The sequence below is a fragment of the Eublepharis macularius genome, chromosome 2 (assembly GCF_028583425.1).
Source record: "Eublepharis macularius isolate TG4126 chromosome 2, MPM_Emac_v1.0, whole genome shotgun sequence".
NCBI classification, from domain to species: Eukaryota; Metazoa; Chordata; class Lepidosauria; order Squamata; family Eublepharidae; genus Eublepharis; species Eublepharis macularius.
In genome coordinates this window covers 164,729,665-164,747,366 of record NC_072791.1, presented here as the reverse complement: position 1 = coordinate 164,747,366, position 17,702 = coordinate 164,729,665, and the positions used below count along the sequence as shown (strand labels likewise).

The following is a 17,702-nucleotide window of genomic DNA, read 5'->3' as shown; positions in this document are numbered from 1 at the left end:
CCTGGCAGCAACCCTGGAACCTGAGGGTGGGTAGATCCCTACTGCACCACTCCCAGAAACCCTACCTGAGCAGGCAGCAGGAAAGGTACCAATAGTAAATAAAAGCTTGGCCCAGAGCCTGGCAGCAGCCCTGGAACTTGAAGGGGTAGATCCCTACTGCACCACTCCCAGAAACCTTACCTGAGCAGGCAGCAGGAAAGGTACCAATAATAAATAATAGCTTGGCCTAGAGCCTGGCAGCAGCCCTGGAACTTGAAGGGGTAGATCCCTACTGCACCACTCCCAGAAACCTTACCTGAGCAGGCAGGTACCAATAATAAATAATAGCTTGGCCCAGAGCCTGGAAGCAGCCCTGGAACTTGAAGGGGTAGATCCCTATCCCATCACACACAAAGAAAATTCAAACTCCAATGCATTCTCTCTATCAAAATGCCAACAGCAACTGTCCCTCTCCACTGTCTGCAAACTAAGCCAGAGCTGGGAGCCCCCCTCCCCCCTGCTCTTTGCTCCCTTGTAACAAATTGGGAGCAACACACTTGAAAGGAAGACCTGCCTATCAAGCTAAATTGGGCTTAGATTGGGGTTTCCAGGGCAACAGCAGGAGTTCAGACAGAGTTCAGATAATCCCTGCCTAAATTGCCTGGGGAAATGATTGCAGATGCCAGACCGTCTGGCTTGGTGAACAGCAACGAACAGGCTTGTAATGACCACCTGTTCGTTTAGAACATGGCCTCATGAACAGCTTGTTCGTGAACATCAGATTGGGCTGTTCATGGCTTTTTTTGGTTTGTATTGCTGTTCGTGCCCATCTCTAGTGCGGAGTCTGTTTCATTTAGTGAGGAAGACTGGCTAGGGAGAGAGGAATTGGGGGAGAAGATATCATTGACTTTTGACATCTATGTTAATGTAATTAGATGAACCTAAGAGAAGGATGCCAGCCCCCCCCCCCCCACTGGAGGGGTAGGAGATTCCCTGCCTCCAGCTTCCACTTCCTCCACTGCTTACCTGGCCAGTGGGGGGAGGTGTGGAGGCTGGCTGGAGTACACAGTGAAATGGTATGTGTGCACTCTGTAACAAAAATCAAAAACACGGGATCATAAATTACATATGTAAATTATGTGATATCTAAAATACAAATAATGATATCAGTTGAAATGTTACATAACAAAGGCAGAAGATTGCTGAATGTGCCCATTAACAATATTGCATACTGTACCAACCAGGGAACATGTTGATATTGGGCTTGTAAAATAATTTTCTGTGTTTGCCCATGTTTTATAACCCAAATTTCTATTGATGTTATCCTTATCTACATTTTAGTCATTATACAACTTGAATAGAAAAAGGAAAGGTTCAGATGACTTTAAGAGTGCTTCAATAATTCTTGGTCAAATAATGATTGTTTAAAAGGAATATTTTTTTAAAAAAATGTTCGCTGTTGAAATAATACCCAGATTCTCTTAAATACTGAAATATGTACGTTATGCTTGTTATGCATTTTGTTTGTTTCTTGGATGGTACAGAATATGGTGTTGTTACTGTACGTATTTGATCATCTTTTGTCTTTGGACAGACTTTTATGACTCATGAGATATGTCTTATCTATTGTCTGTATTTTACTTATTACACAGCTACAATTCTGTGGAGTTTTTGTGTGTACTGTTGTGCTTGGATTTTCCCCCTCTAATGGGTCAAAATGGCTACCTACAAGTGGATTTGCAGTATCTCTTATCCTGTCATAAAAGATGGCGCAAACCCTTTATATATAATATGCAGGGCTCATTTTGAGGGGGGAACGCACCGGAATGGCATTCTGGCTGTTCCCCCATGTTAGGTGGCCCCGCCCACCTGACTTTAGGGCTGTTTAGGCCTTGATTGGGGCCAAAAGGGCCCAAATCTGGGCCAAAATGGCCTGGATCGGGTCAGTGCCTTCCCTGCCCGGCACTGACCTCATCCTGGCTGTTTCATCCCCGATCCAGGCAGAAACAGGCCCAAAATGGCCATTTTCTGCCATTTGGGGCACATTTTGGCCTGGAGAAGGGCTGAAATGGCCTGGATCAGGGAAGTGCCAGGTGGGGGAAGCTTCCCCCACCCGGCACCAACCCAGTCCCAGTCGTTTTGGCCCTGAAACAAGCCCTAAATGGCCATTTTTGGCCATTTGAGGCCCATTTCCGGGCCGAAAGGGCCCGGATTGGGGCCAAAATGGCCCGGATCGGGTTGGTGCCAGGCAGGGGAAGCCGACCCTACCCAGTACCAACTTGGTCCCAGCCATTTCAACCCTGATCCAGGCTGAAACAGGCCCAAATGGCAATTTTCAGCAATTTTGGTCCCGTTTTGGCCCGGATTGGGGCAGAATGGGCCCGGATCTGGTTGATGTCGGGTGGGCCATTTTCAGCCCTTTTGGGCCCAGATCAAGACCAAAACAGCCCAGACTGGGTCGGCGCCAGGTAGGGGAGTGTTCCCCCACCTTACTCCGACCCAATCCAGGCCGCATTGGCCCTGATCTGGTCCTGAAAGGCCCAAATGATGACTTTTGGCCATTTGGGGCCATTTTCTGCTAGGATTGGGGCCAAAACGGATGGGATTGGGTCGGTGCTGGCCATTTCAGCCCTGATCTAGGCTGAAAAGGGGCCCCAAATGGCCATTTCCGGCCATTTTTGCCCCATTTCTGCTGGGATTGGGGCCGGAATGGCCGGGATCAGGTTGGTACCAGGTGGGGGAACCCTCCCCTGCCAGGCACTGACCTGGTCCTGGCTGTTTTGGCCCTGATCTGGGCCCAAAGTTGGCCCAAAGGGCCATTTGGGGCCATCTGGGGCCCGTTTTGGCTGGGATCAGGACCAAAACCAACAGGACAGGGTCAGTGCCTAGTGGGGGACCCCTCCTCTGCCCAGCACTAACCCGATCTGGTCTGTTTTGCGCGCACTCCAGGCCAAAACATGACCAAAATAGCCATTTTGGGCCTTTTCCAGCCAGGATTGGGGCCAAAAGGGCCCTGATCAGGCCACTGCCAGGAGGGAACACTCCCCCATCTGGCAGCAGCCATATCCTGGCCATTTTGGGCCAATCAAAGGGTATGGTATATGCTAATGAGTTATGCTAATGAGTTCCTGCAGCTCTTTTTCTACAAAATGACCCCTGCTAATATGTAATATATATATTCCAAAGCAATAAATACAATGAGCTCCATGGCTGGGATCAGGCTGCAGTGTGGAATCTGGCTGTTGAATCTAGTTTATTTGTCAGGATAAGATTACTTTTTAAAACCATGTTTTAATTCTCTCTACTGCCACTAATTACAGCAATGAAATGGAACAGTCATTTGGTAGCACAGCTAAAAAAAATCACATTGCGTATATCTTGGAAGGATTTGATTAATTTGAACTCTGAAGGTGTAACTATTTGTGCTAATGTTACTGCCTTTCCCCCCTTCTTTTTAAAGAAAGACCTTTCAGAAATGACATTTTTAAAAATAATACCAGTGGCATCACATTCTCCTGATATTAAGGTTAAGTCCTTTATATTCTGATAATCTCATAACAAAATGAAATGTCCCTCATAGCTTTAAATCATTTGACGCAGTGTGTGCGTGTTCCAAAACCAAATGTCCAGTACAAAGGCATATAAAAATGTACATGTTTCACTAAATTAAAATCATGTCTGCTTACCACTGCAGGAATTCATCTCTTCTTTCAGGCTTGGGATTTGGAATAAAGGGGAAAGAGGCCTATTTTCTATTAATAGTTAGATTTGGAAGCTGCTCAGAAATCATCATAGTAGAGTGATTCAGCTGTTGCTGAGTTAATTTGCATGGTATCATAAAACAAAATTAGGAAAACAAACACATTTCCTGAAGCACAAAGAATATGTAGAACAATCCCTGAACACAGTGGGCATGAAAAGAAAGAAGAAAACAAGCTAATATATCATATTGCTTAGGTTGAATTAGAAACCATTGCTCTTTATAGCAGGCATGTTACTAGACCTTACTAGGAAAAGTTTGCTGCCTTCTCTCTAAACTGCTCTCTTGCAAAGCACAGTACAACAATATCTTTGAAATATAGGCGCATAAGCTCCAGAAGTTCTTTAAGCCTCTAATTTGCATGCTTTTAAAAAGTTCTTTTGTTTGCAGTCATCTCTGTCATTTAACAAGGCCTGTTTCTCTGTACTGTGGATTTAATTTTAATCCTACTGTTAGCATTGCCCAGGCTGTATTGTATGTTTTATATTTATTGACTATTCTTTATATATGATTATCTTTATGTATGTTTATTACACCCGTCGTGAGCCTGCTTGCCTGGAGGGTGGGTTAAAATCCAATAAACTGAACTAAACTAAAACTGCTGTCCTGTAAAAATAACTGAGGAGATATACAGTAAATTAAATTTATTTCCAGCCCAAGTACCTACTGACCACATAATGATTTTCTGCCCGGAATTGTTCTGATGCCACAATAATTGCAACATAATGGGCAGCCTGGGTAGTAATGACCATATAATTTAGGAATTTAAGTTTTGGGGTAAGGGAAGAGCTGGACATAGTCAGAAATATATATAGGTTGGATTTTAGAAAAGCTAATTGTGGGACTTTCTTAAAAGCGAACAGCAGGATTTGAGTCCCGTGGCACCTTGAGTCCCGTGGCACCAACAAGATTTTCAGAGGGTGAGCTTTTGAGAGTCTCCCCTCTTCAGACTTGCTTACACTCTGAAAATCTTGTTGGTCTCTAAGGTGCCACGGGACTCAAATCCTGCTGTTCTACTGCAGATCTAGATGGTACCAACCTAACTATCTTAAAAGCAAGCTATTGGAGGCACAATCATAAACAATTCCAATGAGAAGGAAAATCAAGAAGAACCTAAAGAAGCCAGGGTGGGTCCATAAACAGCTTTCTAAAGATCTGCAAATTTAAAAAGACACATTTAGGAAATGGAAGGAGGGCCATATAACCAAGGATTAATATAAACAAATTGCCAGTTCTTGTAGGGAGAGTGTTAAAAAGGCTAAAGCTCAGTATGAGTTTAGATTACTGAGAAATGCTAAACACAACAAAAAAGGGTTCTTTGGTTATGTTTATTTATTTTATTTATTTATTTTATTCGATTTATACCCCACCCTCCCCACAGATGGGCTCAGGGTGGCTCAAAGCAAACAAACAAACTAAAAACCTAAGGAAGTGGTGGTAGGCTCACTGCAGAGACAGAAAGGTGGAATTTTAATAGGTAAAAAAGAGAGGGCAGAATGGTTCAGATTCCTACATTGCCTTCATCTTTTCTTGCAGGGGAAACTGTGCTTAACCTGGCAAGAAGAGAACACATGATGAAGGAGTTGTAGCCTAGGATAGGCATAGGAGTGGGACATAAACTAGCTTCATGTCCTAATTGGGCCAGATGAGTTTCATCTTGGGGCACTAAAGGAACTTGTTGATGTAATTTCAGAGCCTCTGCCTATCATCTTTGAGAATTCTTGGAGCACAGATGAGGTGGCGGAAGACTGGAGGCAGGCAAATGTTGTCCCCATCTTTAAGAAGGGGGAAAAGGAGGTTTCCAGGCAACTATCGACCCATCAGCTTGACATCCATACCTGGAAAGGTTTTAGAATAAGAGCCAAGCTACAAGTGACTTTTTCCCCGTGTAGAACACTTGATCGTTTTCGCAAGTTTTCCTGGGAACTGAAGTCCCAGTGTCCTTCCCCTCTCTGTTAGAATCGCTGCCTGAAGAGCCAGAGAAAGCTAGCTGCAGCAGCAGCTTTTGCAAATCATTCCTCCCATCACAAGCCTGTTCTCAACGATCTTTGGGGGCGGGCAGCTGCAGCTTTCTCCCTGGGCGTCCTGCTCCCGGGGAGCTGCTCTGGAGAAAGCCGATGTGTTGGTGAAGCCGAGCAGGATGCCCAGGGAGAAAGTTGCAGCTGCCCGCCCCCAAAGATCGTTGAGAGCAGGCTTGTGACTGGAGGAACAATTTGCAAAAGCTGCTGCTGCAGCTGGCTTTCTCTGGCTCGTCAGGCAGCGATTCTAACAGAGAGGGAAAGGACACGGGGACTTCAGTTCCCAGGAAAACTTGCGAAAATGATCAAGTGTTCTACATGTGAAAAAAATCACTTGTAGCTTGGCTCTAAGTCATCAAGCAGTCAGTCCTTGACCATTTAGAAAAGATGGCTGTGATTACTAAGAGCCAGTATAGATTCCTCAAGAATAAGTCATGTCAGACTAACCTTTTTTGAAAGAGTTACTTCTTTGTTGGATCAGGAGAATGATGTAGACATAGTTTATCTTGATTTCAGTAAGGCTTTTTGATAATAATACATGATATTCTTGTTCACAAGTTGGTAAAATATGGTTTGGATCCAGATCGCACCCAAAGAATGCTTGTAAATGGTTCCTCATCCTCTTGGAGAAGAGTGACAAGTAGAATGCCTCAAGGATTTGTCCTGTGCCCTGTGTTGTTCAACATCTTTATAAATGATTTGGATGAAGGAATAGACTCATATAATTTTCTCATATAATTTGCAAATGATACTAAATTGAGGGGGGTAGCAAGCAAATAGAGTAGAAGACAGAATCAACATTCAGAATGATTTTGACTGGCTGGGTAGGGAAAATCAAAGGCATAATTATAAGATGGAAGAGACTTGTCTTGGCATTAGTACATGTGAAAAGCATCTATGGATCCTAGTACAAGTGCGTATTGTGAGAAGTTGTAAGTTCTATGTAGCAGAATTTGTTTGCAGTCTGTGTGGCAGAGCAGATGAATGAGTCCATTCAACATTGGTGCACCTTTCAAAATGTAAGGGTATAGTGCACGAAAATGTGAAGGAATATATAGATTTCATGTGCAGTTCCTATAACATAGGCTTTGAAACTCAAAGTAGATTGAGTTAAAGCACAAAAGGTATGAACATGCACTTGGAAGAAATGAGGAAAGGGGGCAAGCTCTGAATAAATCTAAATCATCTAAAAGAGGACAACATAAGAACTGCTGGACCGATGAGAAATATGAGAGATTTATAAATAAAGCTATTGCCAGACAGCTGTCTAGTAAGACTGCTAAACAGATTTCCAATAAGAGACGACATTTGAAACATCAGGAAGAAGAGCTGCCATTTGAGAATAGAATGCTGGTTTCTCGGCCTGTGGCTGAGAAAGTTAATGATTTGGAAAAGCGTTATTGGCAGATGTATTCGACTGGTCTAATACAGTAACTGGAATTAGATGGGGCTCAGGATGTCCTTGATGCCTGTTTTGAGCAGAGTGGTACTGGGAGGCAGAAAATTGATGATCTAACAGTTGATCTTTTGATCTGCTTTCTGTCAGAACCAGATGCCACTTGTGCCAGAAGTACCAAAGCAAGGTTGAAAGGAGGCAGGCCCATTGAATGAAGAGGCGGGCTCACAAGCATGTCTATGGGAGAACACAAGTGATGTTTAAAAAGAATTGAATAAATGTAGCATCATTAATTTTGGATTGAACTTCTGGACACCAATGTCATTTAACATCTGCTGAAATATATAGGGCTTATAAGGAAAAACTAGAGGTGAAAAGTAAATTTAAGAATTTGGGGCAGTTTGGAGGGTGCTAGTATGGTTTTTCAAGTGGCTTATGGGGGAGACTTCCCCTATAGAATTTAAAGGTGGTGTGAAGCAGGGAGATCCATTGTCACCCATCTTGTTCAATATAGTAATGGATCCTTTAATAAATGAAATATCATTACTAGAAGATTTCTCAATTGGTAATACTACTACTTCGGTGTTAGCATTTGCTGACAACCTTGCTACATTGAGCAAAGATTGTGCTTCAAGGGATAAGTATTTGGAATTGGTAAGTGCATTTTGTGTTTTGTCAGGGCTCAATGTTCAGATGAAAAAGTGTCTTGGGTTGTTTTAAGTCCTTCTCAGGGGTCTTATGTAGTGAATAATTGTGAAGGCTGGGTGATTGGTGGGGCCAGGCTTTATTGAGCTTGGAAACGAGCAGAACTATTTGGGTGTTAAGTTTGACCTGTGGAAAGGCTTTGCGATGCCCAGATTTTTGTATATTGCTGATCATACTGATGCATTGGCAGCCCAACTTGGCCCTATTGATTATGTCATACATGTGGCAGCAAAGAATTGGTTGCACCTTGCTGTGTGCACCACTAATAGTGTTTTATGTCCATGTTAGAGATGATGGCTTAGGGTTGGGTAAGTTGGAAATGCTAATACTACAGACACAGTTGAAGCTATTCTTTAGAGTTGCACTATCAGATGATGAAATTATTAGAGAGATTTATTGGGTTGGTCAGGTGCAACAAATGTTAGTTCCATTGTCGACTAGGCTTGGAGGTAGAAAGGAAGAGGCTCCTGACATTACAGTGAAGACGGATGGAAATTAACAATTGGATGGTGGTAGATGGATACAGGGTAAGAAGGTGATTAAATATCCTTTTCCCTTAGATTATAGGGAACTGAGCCATGGAGTTCGTTGATATGTCAAGGAAGCAGTATTGCATTGTTTAAGGAGGACAGAGTGAGCAATGTCTGGATTAGAGAAAAGTATGGTTTTTCGGAGCGACATTATATAACTGTGTTGAAGCTGCTGCCTATGTCCTGCTGACTAGAGAATTTCTAGGAAGAGGAGTACAGGGTCATTATAGAAGCTGCAGGATATGTGATGCCCTGTATGAGACCATTTTCCACATTCTTGGGCAGTGCCCAATGGTGTAGAATACGAGGCTTCTTCATCACAATAAGATCTGTGAAATATTGGCTTGGGAAGATAGGAGTCATGGATGGAAGATACATCACAAGCCACACCTGAGGACATGTGATGGTATTTTGCAGAAGCCTGACCTGATATTTGTACATGAGGATAAGGCCATTGTGATTGATGTGACAATAAGATATGAATATCATAGAGATGGTTTGAGAGAGGCTGCTGAGGAAAAGGTCAGATACTATCACAATTTGGAAGGATAAGTAAGAAGCTTGACTGGAGCAACTGATGTCCTCTTTATGGGGTTCCCCAGTGAGCGCCAGAGGCAAGTGGAATGAAGATAATTATTGATTAATGCAGCTTTTGGGACTCTCAGCGGCTAGACAGAAATGAACCACTAAGTTGATAGCTAAACATGTGTTGCTTTACTCTACAGACATGATATATATATTTATGAACACTTAGCTTGAGTTGTCTGTGGTGGGTATGGCTCCCCAGAGTAGAGTTTCAAATTAGGCTCTTTACTGGGCAGCCCTATTTTAAATTTTATTATGTTATTAATAAAGTTTTATATATGTTTATATATATATTTAAATATTATTATGGTATGAAATCAGTTTCTAAATTTTCTCATTTGGTATGGGCTGTGCTTTATATATTTGAAGGTTCCAACAATTTGAGTTAGGACTCGCTGCAGACAAGCCCAGGCCAAAGTGGGATCCCATGATGATTACAATGACTTGCATGCACTGAACACTGGTGCATGTTTTTCTCATGATGTGTTCACGGGATATGACATGGTCTGTAGATATGGATGGACGAGCCATTAGGACCTGACCAGTTCTACTAACTCGAAAGAGAGAGTCTTTGACTCTAGTAGAAATAGCCCTTGAATGGAAAATAGTCAGCCCCACCTCATGTTGCCGCAACTTACTCAGATGGCAGTATGCCTTACTAACTATAGGAGCATATAAAGAAGAAAACAATCCTTACCTGCTATAATAGATGATAGTGCTGGACTAATAATCATGAGGCTGTAATGTGCATTCACAAAATCTCATGCTTCTACAGGCTGAGAAATTGGACAATTATATGGCAATAGTGTTAGAAGCTGCATATCAGGGTTTTGCAAAGGAATAGACACATCTCTGATTAATTTCTTTTCATAAGAGCGAAAAGGCATCCATTTATGTTCTTACCTGTTCTTTTCTAAGCCTGACAGACTGACACAGCTATTTCCCTGCACCATCACACAAAGCTTGGAACTGCTTTGCCTCAACCATAAATATACTCATTTCTATTCAGAAATTGCTTGTGGATTTGGAAGTTTTCTCCCATATCCTAATATCCACAACACTTTCAAGTTTCAGAACAGTCTGTATGCATAATGGTGATCATATCCTTTATGCAAAATGAATAGAGAAGATGGCACATATAAGAATCCCATATGTACATCAGATCACATATGGGACTCTATACCAGTCTCATATAATAATTAAGAGTGTTGTACTCGGATCTGGGAGACCCAGGTTTAGATCTGTACTGGGTGACCTTGGTTCAGTCACTTTCTCTCAGAGTAATTGAGGAAGTGAGAACCAAGTACACCTTGCAGAGCTTCTCCAAGGAAGGGCAGGAAAAGAACACACTAGATAGACATGAGCCTCAAGATCAAATTACTATGTGAAAGTTCCTACTGAAACCAGCTATCGTCTGCAGATTTATGTGAACATAATGATGTTCAAAACATTCTGTCATTGGTTTTCATACTGTTCATTTGTTATATTTGCTTCATGCCCTTCCTCCAGGACAGCATATTCTATTTAACTATATCTCTGACGTAGGGTAGGCTAATGACTGACTGAAGGTCACCCAATGACCTTCATGGGCTATGAATGAGATCTTTCTAGGCCAGCTTCATCAATTACCTCACAATGGTTCTCTTGCAGTGAAATGAATGGGTGGGCAGTAATTGCATGTAATGATCTATAAGCTCAATGTATGCCATTTCTGACCTGCAAATGGTTTTTGTCTTAGAAATCAGTCATTTTTTAAATCAACTCATAGATGTGAATGACAATATACTTAAGTAATAGTGTGGTTAGTGCAATCCATGCTGCAGTGAGACATACGAAATGAAAGCATTGTTGGGGCCAATTTACTCATAGTGTATTTGCTCAAATAAATGGATCGCACAAACACTTCACCATGAGATGAATTCTGTAGTGATTCTCTCAGGCCACAATTAATTTGTGTAAACTAGACTGGGAAAACTGGGAAGATTAAAGATCTTATGCTCCACTGGTTGGTAATCCCAGAGAAAACTTGATGGTAACATTGAGACTTGACTACTGTAATGCACTGTACATAGGTCTCCCCTTTAAGTTAACTCAGAGACTCTAGTTGGTGCAGAATGCTTCAGCTCAGATATATCCAGCTCAGTTCAAGCTATTGGCTATCACATCTAGAGCTCTTCAAGGCCTTGTTCTATCATATCCATGGGACCACTTCTCTCTCTCTGTTCTACCATGGCAGCTTCACTCATCTGAACAAGGCCTTCAGCAGATGTCACATGGCACATAGGCAAAATAAAAAACTACATGTACACATATAATCTCTGTGGTGGCTTCCACCTTATGGAATGGCCTACCTGAACAGGTTCGGAAAATTCCCACTCTCCTTTCTGCAGACTATGCAAAATTGAATAATTCAAGAGAGTTTTTAACTCAGATAGGAGGGCTGTATTGTAAGGAGATGGTCTCAGAGGATGCATTAGTAAAGTGATAGGGTATAAACTTAACTACTACATACTGTTTGTGGCTGTACCTATGATCCTACTGGGTAGTTTCTATGTTGTTTAATGTGTCAGTCTTAGAATTGCCTATGTTCTGTTTTAGCATTTCTTCAACTCTTTATTAGATTTCTGCTGGTTTTAAATCTTTGCAAGTTTGCATTCATATACCCTATTCATTGTTCATTGAAATGCCTTTGAAATTGATCATACTGACTCTCAATGTGTAATCTGCCTCGAGTCTCAGTGAAAAAGGATTATAGATAACATAAATACAAATAAATACATAAACAATAGTCTTAAAACTCTTTTGATTATATTTGTAACCAATGCCATTTTCTATTTAACAATTTATTTCTATTAGTAGATTAGAATTGAGGGACTAGGGGAGCAAAAGGTCACAGAGCTCTTATGCTACCAACTGAAGCGACCCCTCCCCTTAGTCAGTCTGGCTTACAGTAGGCAAGAGAAGGCCTAGAACTAATTTCTTTGCAAGTTTGAATTTCCCTTTTAGGAGATATTATAAAGAAAGCTATTAGATATTGTTTAAAACTAGAGGTGTGCAATTCAGTTTGGGAATACCAAATATACACCCCAAAATAAGTATTTGAAATTATATATACACCCCAAAATAACTATTTGAAATTATTTGGGTATATCCAGATATATCCAACATATTTGGATATATTCAGATAAACTGGTATTTACATCACCAAATTATCCAAATATATTTGGAAATATCCAGGAATCACATTTTAAAGGTTGCAGCAACTTGTTTCCCACCTCCAGCCCTTGCTTTGCAGGATTCTCAGGCAATGGAGGGAGGGAGGCAGCATTACTCTGTTCTGTCTGTGTCAGTGTTGCTTGCTTGCCGTATTCTGTTGCCAGTTCTGGCTGCTGCCTTGGAATTATTGACTTGCTAGGCTGGAAGCTGGGATGCTGGTTTGACATTGATTCTGGTGGGATTATCTGCTTTGAATTTGGTTCTGTTGTGCTTTGTTGGTTCTGTTAGCACCGGGAGCCTTTTGGTTGCTGTTATGTTGCCTAAGGTTTCTTGTGTCCTGGAGAAAGCCTTGGATTTCCCCCCCATAAGAAACAATGGAGAATGGCTGGGGGTAGCTTGTTCAGGGGCCTGTAGAATTGACCATTTGGTTCAATCCACTTAAAACTTTAATGGACAGGCAGGATTAGCTTTCCTGCAATGTTGGTATAGTTTTTTTTAAAAAATGGCCCCTCCAGCTCCCCAGAAAGATTTCCCCATTAAGAATAATGGAGCCGAACATATTAGGAATTCCAGATATTAGACCAATATTTTTTGGACCCGAATATTTGGAAAACTGAATATGTATGGTATTCCTGAAACCCAGACCTGATTTTTTTTTTGCACACCCCTATTTAAAACTCTTTCCCCTGAGTCAGTCTGGCCTACAGCAGGCAAGAGAAGGCCTAGAACTTTTTTTTTTTTTGAAAAAAATTTTATTGGGTTAGGATCAATTATTTTCACATTACAATCAATTCTCCCATTTTCCAATTTCTAACCCCCTCCCTTTCCCCCCCTTTTTGTTGACTTCCAACAGTTTTCCAACCCTTTGTCCCTTTTCCCTTACTCCTTTTAAATTCCTCTATCTAACAAATGTATATTCTCCCTTTATTCTAAGCAATACTTCTTTAACTATTTTTAATACTCTGTACCCAAACTATGAGTCCTTATTTCCATATTGGATAGACAATTTATCCCATTTTTCATAATTCCAATTTCAAATGTTTCTATAGATCATAAACCATATAAATCATACATTCATATAAATCAAACAATTTGACTTATACTCTATATGTTACTCATTCTATCTTCTTCTTTCTATTTTAGTTATATTTAATTACATTATTATTTCTATTCCCCTTTAATAGTAAATCTATATAACTATCATCATATATTCAATCAATTTGACTCATATATATCTTCAAATAAACATATTCAGTTTGGTACATTATGCAAATCTTACCAGAAAGAAAATATTATTAGTTAATCAGTCCTTGTAGTTAACCCTTATGTTTAGTTATTTTCTATCAATATTCTATTTGTTATTCTATATATATCAATCTATTAACCTAACTGCTTAGATTCACGTTTACCTCTTCTCCCCCCCGGTAAAGTCACCCCCCTCTACATTTTATTGTACTTCAATAGTTCTTAAACTGCCACAGTTCTCCTCCCACCTCCCATTTCTTCTCCAGATATTGTTTCAGCTTCTCCCAATCTGTGTTAAACTGCCCTGAGTCCAGATTTCTCAGTTTTCTTGTCATCTTGTCCATTTCTGCCATATACAGCAATTTGTAGATCCAATCTTCAATAGTTGGCACTTCTTGTACTTTCCATTTTTGCGCATACAAAATTCTAGCTGCTGCCGTCATGTAAAATATCAACGTCCTATGATGGGCTGGAATTCCCTCCATTCCCAAGTTTAGTAGCAGGAGTTCTGGGTTCTTATTTACTTGAAATTGCAAAATTTCACTCATTTCTCTTATTATTTCCCCCCAGTACTGCCTAGCTACCTCACACGACCACCACATATGATAGAGGGAGCCCTCATGCTTCCTGCATTTCCAGCAGTTATTAGAAGTGTTCAAATTCCCTAGCGCAATCTTCTTTGGTGTCATGTACCAACGATAAATCATTTTATAAATGTTCTCTTTAATGCTCGTACATGTCGTTGTCTTCATTGTAGTCTTCCACAAGTATTCCCATGCCTCCATTGTTATTTCTTTATTAAAATTTATAGCCCATTTCACCATTTGTGTTTTAACTATCTCATCCTCAGTATACCATTTCAACAGTACTTGGTATACCTTAGATATTCTTTTCTTGTCCTCTTTAAGAAGGGTCTGCTCTAGTTCCGAATTCTCTATTCGTATACCTCCCTTTACAGAGTCCGAGTTATATAAATCTCTAATCTGTCTGTACTGGAACCAGTCATAATAAGGTGATAGTTCCTCCTGCGTCTTTATTCTGAGTTTAGATGCTTCAGTTCTAGTAATTTCTTTGTAAGATAAGCATTGTTGCTCATTATCAACAGCTCTCGGATCTATCACCTCATATGGAACTACCCACAAAGGGGTTCCTTCTTGTAGATAAATTCTGTACTTCTTCCAGATTGTATATAAACTTCTCCGTATATAATGATGCAGGAACATCGAGTTCACCTTTACTTTATCATGCCATAGGTATGCGTGCCATCCAAATATTTTTTTGTATCCCTCTAGGGCTAGTAATTTCTTGTTCTTTAACGTCATCCACTCTTTCAACCACACTAGGTAGATTGCATCATTTGGAAAACTGAATATGTATGGTATTCCTGAAACCCAGACCTGATTTTTTTTTGCACACCCCTATTTAAAACTCTTTCCCCTGAGTCAGTCTGGCCTACAGCAGGCAAGAGAAGGCCTAGAACTTGATTGAGGGAACTGCTAATTTTTTTCCAGGCCAAAGCCAGAGATAGAGAGCCTCAAAAGCAGCCGCAGGAGGGACTGGTGAAGAGTACACAGGGGAAGTAGCAACCCTGCATTTAATATTTTGGACTTGCTGTTCTCTGTGTCACTGGATACCAGGGCTTGTCTTTGTTCAGAGGGCCCTTTCTAAAGGGCATTGATGATTCTGTCTCTGTAAATGTTACTATATTCATAGCAATTATGATTCAGTTATACCTGTAGTTGTAAAGTTGTTGGGTTTATGATAAATGTTTGTTACTGTGAAAAATATATTATCTTGTGTTTTCGTTTTGAAGCAATTTAATTGCTACTTGCTAAGCCACAAGTCTGCTGTCATTTATTGACTTGAATCCCCACCCCCACCCCCAACCAACACTCCAACTGGAAAAGATAATTTAGAAAAGGGATCTATGTAGCCAGGGTTCAGCTGGATTAAATATTCAGCCCATTTTCTGTGGGAAAAAGCATAGTTCACCACGGAGAAGAAAACATAATGAAGGACCATCATGAACAAGAGTCCATTTCCTAATTATTGTTTTGTGGTTTTTTTTAAGGCAATTAAAAACCCCTCAATGTCCATAGCCATCTTATAGCTCTGTTTTCGTGGCAACAAGACCAATCATATTTTTATTGCTTGTATGTTGCTTGTTGTCTTTATCAATGAGTTCTTCTGGGTTGATGCTAGTGTAAAAGTATCCCATGATGGAGAAAATGACACACACGACAAAGAGGAGCACAGCAAATAAGACAAACTCAGCCCACTGAAAGAAAAACAAAGAGAGATATTTACTTATTTTACTTAACAAGGTAAATTTGAGACACTCTGATAGACTTACGCATAGTTCCCAAGCAGTTGAGTAGATCAGACCTGCTTGATTTAACTTTAAATTGAGACTTCTGAGCCAATGTCAGGATTAACAGTGCAATCCAAAGAACATTTATTCAGAAGCAAGCCCCATTAAGTTCAACGGGGCTTACTACGACTAGTTTAGAATTGCAGCCTTCAAATGCAATCCCAAGCAGAGATACACCCTTCTAAGCCAATTGACTTCAATGGATTTAGAAAGGTACAACTCTGTTTAGGACACCAAAATACTAGACAACACTTCCAACTACTTTGTCATATTGCACAGGGAAGCCATTGAAATTCATAAGCATAAGCACAATTTCAACAGGAAAGAAGATACTTTAAGAATGAATAGAGCATGGTTTCCAGTCCTGAAAAACACCAGGCTAACAAAAGACTCTATACCCGACAATAGCCCTGCAAAGAAGATTAGCATATCAAGCACCAATCCATATTCAAAAGAACCTCCTCAGGATACAGTGAAGCCTCCCTCCATTAGCATTCCACACCCTGGGAAACTCTTACAGGATGACTCAGCCCAAACCCACCTTCCTGAGTAGATATAAATTACCTGCCAACATCTTCTCCACACTGTGACACTGACAGATCTCTGTCTTTTGGTGCTACACCTCTGAAGATGCCAGCCACAGCTGCTGGCAAAACATCAGGAACTACAATGCCAAGACCATGGCTATACAGCCCGGAAAATCCACGTCAACCATCTGTTTAGGACTATACAGCAAATGTGCGAGAATTTCTCCACAATTAGACCTCTAATTTCCCATAAATCCTTGAAATGAGGGCCCCACATGATTGGAATCTCTTTCTATATTTTATGGTAAACATCAGGGAAAAGACTTGGCCTCTGTGCCCTACTTGTTGGTCCTCCAGGGTGACTGATTGGCTGCTGTGTGAACTAGGTTGTGGAACTGGATGGACCCCTGGTCTGATCTAGCAGGGCTCTTCTTATGTTCTTAAATCCAGCTGTTAATTGGAGCCTCATGTTCATTTGGGTGGCTAAAGTAATAAACACATAATTAGCTGATGGTTTGGCACTGATTATCTAAATGTTCTGTCACATGTCTGGGCTGATTCACATGACCTCTGAGCACATGGTAGCTGCTTGAAAATTCTGCTTGTGTCGGTTTTCACTGAAGACTAACCAGTTCTCAGTCTGTGGCCAGCCTATTATGTGACTCCAGCTACAATATGCAAAGTTCAGTTTTTGACACACCACCATCAGAATGACTTGTGGAGCATTTTCAAATATATTCTGAAAGGCGGATCCCTCATTGGATGATGAATGCAGTCTCCCACTGGTCATGCAGCTTTTCAAGTAGCACACGAAACAGTTTCAAGTAGTTTTCCCCACAAATACTGTGTGCCAAATGATTGTGTGCATGTCTTTAGGTGGGGTGTTAAGATCATCCTTGCCAGAACCTGGAAAATCTTAGAAAAGTGGCCTCATCCAGGAGCAGCATTCTGTTCTCATGACGACATATGGCTCATCATATCAAATCATTCAGACAACCAGCTACCATGCCAATAAGAAAACCACCTGTCCCTATGAGGGTTGTACTATAGCCTCAGATTAGTTGTGGTATTCTACCCTATGGGAGATGTTGTTATTATGAGAAACTACAGGAGGCTTCCTCAATGCAGTACCAAGAGCTGGAAACACTGCATGAACTAGAATTATATGTACATTTTGGTGTTTTGAGTATGGCAATTCTCATTCTCACAGTAGAATATTTGGGAATGCTGTGAGATTGTACCAATTCTTACAATTATGTGTGACAGGACAGGCAGAGACATAATTGGTGTAATCATGGAAGGCACAAGTATGTCAGAGAATGAGTGTATGCAAATGATGTTATCACACAGAAGAAACTGGAAGTCACTGC

At 40.9% G+C, this 17,702-nt stretch overlaps 1 protein-coding gene across 1 annotated transcript in view; it reads right to left on the bottom strand.

Annotated features, from left to right (window-relative positions):
• Positions 1–15,536: 15,536 nt before the first annotated feature.
• SLC15A2 (solute carrier family 15 member 2) overlaps positions 15,537–17,702 on the bottom strand; it is a 77,745-nt gene continuing 75,579 nt past the window's right edge. The window contains exon 22 of the mRNA XM_054973012.1: positions 15,537–15,712. Within this exon, the coding sequence (XP_054828987.1) occupies positions 15,539–15,712 (174 nt within the window). The 3' untranslated portion in view covers positions 15,537–15,538. The remainder of the gene's footprint in view (positions 15,713–17,702) is intronic.